General features: G+C 29.8%; 1 protein-coding gene across 4 annotated transcripts in view; it reads right to left on the bottom strand.

Annotated features, from left to right (window-relative positions):
• Window positions 1–1,194: 1,194 nt before the first annotated feature.
• Window positions 1,195–7,298, bottom strand: part of LOC143223540 (uncharacterized) — a 36,056-nt gene continuing 29,952 nt past the window's right edge. For all 4 annotated transcript variants that reach the window (XM_076451619.1, XM_076451621.1, XM_076451622.1 and 1 more), the window contains 4 exons: window positions 4,781–4,980; window positions 3,882–4,499; window positions 3,402–3,557; window positions 1,195–2,958 (listed from right to left, as the gene is read on the bottom strand). In XM_076451619.1, coding sequence (XP_076307734.1) covers window positions 2,836–2,958; window positions 3,402–3,557; window positions 3,882–4,499; window positions 4,781–4,980 — 1,097 coding nt within the window. In that variant the 3' untranslated portion in view covers window positions 1,195–2,835. The remainder of the gene's footprint in view (window positions 2,959–3,401; window positions 3,558–3,881; window positions 4,500–4,780; window positions 4,981–7,298) is intronic.

Raw genomic sequence — 7,298 nt, 5'->3', positions numbered from 1 at the left:
TCACACAAGGCAAAATCGGGAGAATACGGTAGATTGTAGTATCACGTTTTTTTCTGCCACAAATGCTTGAACAGACACAGCAGTGTGAAGGTGCACTGTTGTGATAATAATGCATGCAGTTTTCAAGTTAAAATCGTCGGACATGATCCAAAGGAAATGTCCAGTTCATCAGCAATTTCTCAGTCAGTTAATCATCAATAACTTCAGAATTTTTCATCAGTGGACAATGTCAATGGTGATGAAGAACATGGGTCATCTCTGATTCCTGGCCATCTTGGAAATGTTTTATCCACTGATAAATGATGGCCTAACTTAGGTAGTCATCACCAAAGGCAGTTCTTAACATTTCAAGGATTTCTGGTTCCTCCTTTACCATTTTTCATACAAAACTTTATGCAAACATGATGCTCTTCTTTTTTGTCCATTTTTATTATGACAGGTGCAAGAGATATGTTTGTCTTTGAACACGTTTTTAGCAACATAGGTATAAGGTCTGGAAAAATGGCTTGTTTGTACTTTGTATATGCCGGAGTGAAGCTCGCTGCCATCGTACTAGTTCCTATAACAGAAGAAGTCTTAAAACTTTATCAGGTCTTGTAGATGAAATTACATAAATGTTGAAATGATTAAATGCAAACACAGTAAATTAAAACTGTGGGGGAAAAACAAATGGTGAAAAAGCACTTCAGAAATGGTAGTTACATGCAGAAAAAAAACTTCTAAACAAGGCTGTGTCAATCAAGAAAGTAGAATACTGTACTAGTATAATAGTAGGTGGTTAGTAATCAAATGATTTGTCCACTTTCAAAAACAGTATGAAATTGATAGGGTCTATAGACTGGTGCACTGGTCATAAAAATATTTTATAGAAATGCTTGAGAGAATTTTGTGTGAGGAGAGAGACCTTATTGGAAAGATGGGTTTGGTTTATATATATATATGAACCTAGTCTCATTTTATTGTGTTATTCTATTTTATCTTTGTTTCACTTAATTTGAATGAATAAATAGTCACTATGATATGTAAAAAATCAAGTTCATTTTACTTTTTTTCTCATGTATAATTTCATCAGTTCACCAAAAGTTCAGTATTAGAAGTATTAAAGAAAAATTCTTACTTTTGGGCTATTTTTAATATACTTCCCACATGTTTGTATTGCAAATTTCTTGCAAGATCATATAACACAAACTGAACTGTATGTGATGAATGTTTATTTAAAAATAAAAGAAGTTACAGTTTTGTACATGACACAACAGACATTCTAACTATCAGTTTAGCTGCTTCTTGCTTCTCATCAGATTTTACATCAACTATAAAGTTAAATTTCATTCTTCAAATTATCCAACACAATAGCAAATATAAGCTTTAATTTCTGAAGAAATCAGGTTTGTAAGACAGAAAAAAATGAAAGGAATTTTAAACATTGTAATTATTCTCCATAAAATTGTAATAATATTAAATATTTAAATACAAAGAAGTTAGTTTAGAAGTGTTGTTTAGTTTCAAATTAAATCAAACTCTTAATACTTTCTTAATCAGATCAACAATAGTGTTCTGGTACTAGTGGCTGCCAACATTTCAGAAAGTAATTTCATTACTGTTTTAATCTACATTTTACAAATGCCCATATGTGAGAAACACTAAGCAGCAAACTAACAAAACGATTTTTTTAAAAGATACAAATACATTCTGTTCGATAAAATATTTCTCATAAAATTGTAGTGGTGCAAAGAAACAAGATATTCAGAATTTATGATCTTTGAAAAAGTACTATACAAAAAAGAAACCACATACACTGAATACCTATATAGACTTTTCTAGGTACACAGAGAAGCTTTTTTATATATAACAAAATACCCTATTTACAGAAGCAGGCAATAACATGGCTTTACAACAAGCATTTCAAAAAAAAAATTAATCCACTATGATCACAATGACAATTTTTGGAGTATGCATTTTTTCCCCCTTTATAACATTGATTTTATCACGTGATTTTAAATCTTTCATGCAAACCTATTCGCAATATTAACTAAAATACAACTTATAACAATAGCTTACTTTTATTTCAACACATTAACATTAAGTTTTCTACCCCTTCCTCCCCTGCAGCATTTAATACATTATTTATGCTATGCATTTAATTCATTAATTTGGTAATAAATATGGCTATATATATATATATATATTTATATATGTGTGTGTGTGAAAACAAAGAGAATAATAGCAGAAAATACCCTGAATACATCAGTATGAAAATTGTTATTTACTGACCCTACTTTATTACAAATATTCTGAGATATCTCCCACCCTCAAAATGTTTAGGTAAATTAATGACAATTATTTTAAAAAAATTACAATTTGTATTTCACATTAAGCACTAGACTGCTTCATAAACTTGGTAACTACACACAAATAATAAAACTTAAACACAATGATTGTTTTAAAACATTTGGCTCTGAACTTTCTTTGTACATATGGGCAATATTTTAAAACATATGGCTTTAGGGCAAACTCCTGTACAACTTACCAAATAATGTTTTTTTTTTTGCTTGCAAAGGAGATATTATTCAAAAAATTACAATTAAAATGCAAATTTTAGTATTTCAAATAAATTGCCATAACATTTGATACAAAAATGTTAAAGTTAAAAATGCAAAATAAAAGAAATTATCCAAAGCTGAAACTAATCATAAAAATGAGTTTGTTTATTTATGAGAAGTTGTGTACTTTAAAAACAATTTTTATGAAATATGTCTAGGAGTTTGCCTGAAGCCAGCATTTTAACTATAAACTATTTTTACTAACATGTACATATAGACGTGACAAAAATGCACATTAATAAACTCCATTAAACTTTGAGCCCCTGGTGATGATTATTTCTCCATATGGCCCACTCTGCTCTAATTCCACAGCCTGTTGTTTTTTCAACACTAAAAATGTGTAGAATTTTTGTGCAACCTAGACAGGAAAAGAAAATGATTATTCTTAAATATAAATAAATTTACATAAAAAATATGAAGTTACCAAATAATATTTTACAAAAATACATGAATAACATACAGCATATTCTACCCAACCTACTTAAACGTTGAAAGAGCTGTTGCATGTAAAATGAAAGTATATTCTGTTACTAATGTTTAATTTTTTGTTTCTTCTCACATATATATTTATTTTAAGGCCTTTAAAGTAAAACATTTTTTTGAAAAGATAATCAATAATACTTTCAGTATGAAATCAATTAAAATGTGTTTTATTTTGATATGTTTGAAATAAATTGTAATTTCAGATGATATAATTAAACACTTTCAGTTTGTAACAATATGTATGTGTTTTGTTATTTCAGTAGTTTAGTTTAAGCACAACTCACAAACACCGATCTTCCAGAGTTACAATAAACGTACCTGCTTACGCATGTTGTTTCTCACCAGGTCAGAAAAACGCATCTTTTTTCCTGCTTCTAGTCCATGTTGTATTAGATGAAGCATGTGGACTGTTCTTTTGTTTAGTATACGTTCTTCAAATTGTTCATATGTTTCATCTGCTAGTTGCTCCTCAGGCTATGTTTAAACAAAAAGTGTTAATTTAAGTTACCCATTCAGATTATCTTACAGGTGTTATCAATCACTTTTGATATAATACATAAATACAATAAGCTTTTACCTGAATAACATGGTAACTAACAATGGTAAATAATCTGGAGAGATATTCACTGTTGGCTAGAACTATATTAAAAACACAACAACAGAAATGTTAATCTGAATCATACAGGATGATAAATATGATAATGGTTAACTTGCAATGTAATTTAATACAATAAAAGTAAACCTAAAATATATACAATTATATTGTTCTTTTAACTTTAAGGTTATTTTGAAACATACAGGTCCAACACTAGCTGGAGCAGCATAATCCTCTTCTTCTTCAGCTGTTTGTTCCTTATGATTCACTGTTACAGGTGGTACAAATTCATCTTGTTGTGGTTCTTGTTCCTTTTCTTGTTCAGACCTCAGTGGTTGCTGCTGGTGGATAGATGGCTCATCATGTAATGTGGTAGTTGCTGCTGCTAAAATATCAGTGGTCTGATGCCCTTCTAACACTGAAAGTGGGTGTCCCTCTAAAAGAGGAAGAGGGTGTCCCTCCATTGGATTAAGTAGTTGTCCATCTACAGAATGAAGTGGATGACCCTCCAAATGATGAAGTGGATGACCCTCTACATGTTGAAGTGGATGACCCTCTACTTGTTGAAGTGGATGTCCCTCTACTTGTTGAAGTGGATGTCCCTCTACTTGTTGAAGTGGATGTCCCTCTACTTGTTGAAGTGGATGCCCCTCTACTTGTTGAAGTGGATGCCCTTCTACTTGTTGAAGTGAATGTCCATCTACAGGATGGAGTGGATGTCCCTCTACAGCATGAAGTGGGTACCCTTCTATAGGATGAAGTGGATGTCCCTCTACAGGAGGAAGTGGATGAAGTGATTCTGGCACTGCTTGAGGAGGCAGCTATAAAAGAACAAATAGAACAAAAATAATAATCTAAATCTTAAATAGCAGGTACATAAAGATAATCTTTTGCAATGTACTTTAGCATGGTTTTGTTTTTATCAGTATTTTTAATAACATTTTTCTGCATGTTCTAAACACATGCACGCACGCATACACACACACACACACATATATATATATATATAAATCTATACAAGTTGATCTTTGCATAGGTTTGTATACATACCGACTTTTCCCACATTAAAAAATAACCTGGAGAATAATGTCTATAACTTTACCATTGTTGATTCCTGGACAGGCAAGGGAGGCAACTGTTCTGATGTTACTGGTACTTCTGTGTGGATACCCAAAGAAATGTGTGGTGTGGACTGGTCTACAAGTGGCATAGGTTGTACTGGTATAGATGTCTCTAGCTGAGGTGGTTCTATCCTTGACAATTCTTCTGGAGCCATCTCTCTCCTTCGTTTGTGTGGTTGCACTACATATGATTAATCATATAAAAACAAGCTTTGAATAAACTAGCTGCAACACATTACTAACACTCTAATGTTGAGAAATCAAACAACACTTACAACATAGTGTCCCCCTTTTATACATTAGCTTTTGATGTAACAAAATGTACATCTCATGCCTTTTAAAAGTTCACATTGCTTATTTTCTTAAATAACTAATAACATTATTGTCCAGTTACTAATAATTATATTGCACCATAATTTGAAAATATTGAATAAACATTCAATATCTTTTTCCACAACTAACCATTACAATATTAATGCCATGACTTATATAATAATATTTTAGCTTTTTTTATATATAAAAAAACATTAACGATTCAATTTCAAAGCCAGAGTAAACAAGAAGTACCTCTTAACCTGAAATTTAACATGCTATTAAACAAAAAAGAAAACATTTCACTTCTATTAAAAGATCTATTGTAAAATATTTTTTAATGGTGACTTTGGCTAAGATAACTATAACTATATATCAAAACATTAGTAGATATTTAAATGGTACAATTCTGGCATATACTTCACATAACCAAAAATTAACATAACAGAAAACTGCTTTGGGGACATGAGAAATTGTTGAAAACTACAGCTTTTTCAATATTTGATTCTAATTTTTATTTTTCATAAGAATATTAACACAAAAGACAACACTGTCAATTAATAAATTCTTTAACCTGAAGAATAATACTACAAAAATCCTGTTACATTGTCATCATGAAACAAACATACAAAATAAAAAAAAAATTTTCCTACACCAGCAATATGAGGTCATTGGTAAAGGCCATACCATCTTGTTTGTTGACTTGCATTCAAAACTTTAATGAACTATTTTATGAATTTATGTCAATAATCTGGTATCATATCGAAGGTTATGATTCAAATTTTAGACTATACACTAGATAATTTTTTAACTTAAGAGTAAATATTGAAAAGATGCACTTAAATATTAATTTTATGTCATGTGGTATGATGAATGGAAGATTGGTTGAAATAAATTGTTTGTGATGTCTAAGGACAAAATCTATAGTTTTATTAGGAATTAAAATTATTGACATTAATACACTGGAATATGAAATAAGAATCTCCTAACCTTTCTATTTGCTGAGATGTTGCTATATTTACAGACTTAAAACACAGTGGCCCTGCTCACCTCTTTCTGTCTATAATGTGTGAATAACAAATCAAAAGCTCAGAATGTTGCCCTAGTGGCTTTCTGAGCCTTTTTGAAATATTTGAGCAGCAAATTCTTTTAAAGCTAAATTCAAATGGTAAGGTATAACTTTAATGAGATCAAAATTTCATATTTATAAACAGCCAAATACAGCTTAGTTATTAAGCTTGATAAATTATAGTGGTATTCTATAATATCAATAATTGGATTAATAATTTTTGGGTATTTCAAAATGTATATATTAGACCTAAAGAAAAATTTTGTTTCACATCCTCCACAAGTGGAATTTGATAATGTTTAGAAATATACTACAATCAGAAAACGAGTAAAACGTTTGTAACTGGAAAAGATAATTGTTTGCTATGCTTCTTTATTTACTGTTCTATGTTTTAAAGAAAATATATTTAAGTGTATTTGTAAGTAGTAATAATATGTTCACTTATACAATGCATTATAACAAAAACATAACTGTATTTTACAAAATACTAATTCACTAAAATACGACCAAGACAGGTCCACTTTGTAAAGGGTAGTTCTATGTTCTTGGATAACGTAATGTAAGTCACATCATTGTAACTTCTGTATTGCTAGCCAGATGTGTCTGAAAGGTTGATATAATATAGGTCGATAGTAAATATATATATATAAATGTATAATGTTATGAGATTTAAGCTATTTATACTAAACATTTGTGTTTCCATGTTATAATCTATACTTATTTCCTAATTTTTATGATGGTTACTTGGCTGGTCATATTGACCAAACTCACAGAGATTTGATAGTGAAAATAACAGATAAAATATAGTTTTTTTTTCTAAGAAAATATTTGATAATTATCTGAAAATTATAAGTATTTGAAAATTTTTCTGATGTGTAAAAGTATTTAATCTTAAAATCAAAATTACTTTGCATGTTGGATAGTTAACATTCAAAAAGAAAAAAGCATGAGAAAAACACTACATAATTATGTTAAATTTTAATAAAAGGATCTGATATTTTGCATACAAAAGCATTGTAATCTACAAAATACACTGCTGGCCAAACCATTAAGGCCAATGAACATAAAGAAAAAATATGCATTTTGCATTGTTAGACTCAACCACTCATTTGAGTAGA

This window comes from Tachypleus tridentatus, chromosome 8, assembly GCF_004210375.1.
Source record: "Tachypleus tridentatus isolate NWPU-2018 chromosome 8, ASM421037v1, whole genome shotgun sequence".
NCBI classification, from domain to species: domain Eukaryota; kingdom Metazoa; phylum Arthropoda; class Merostomata; order Xiphosura; family Limulidae; genus Tachypleus; species Tachypleus tridentatus.
Note: the sequence above shows the minus strand (reverse complement) of the source record. Positions and strands in the feature narration are given on the sequence as shown.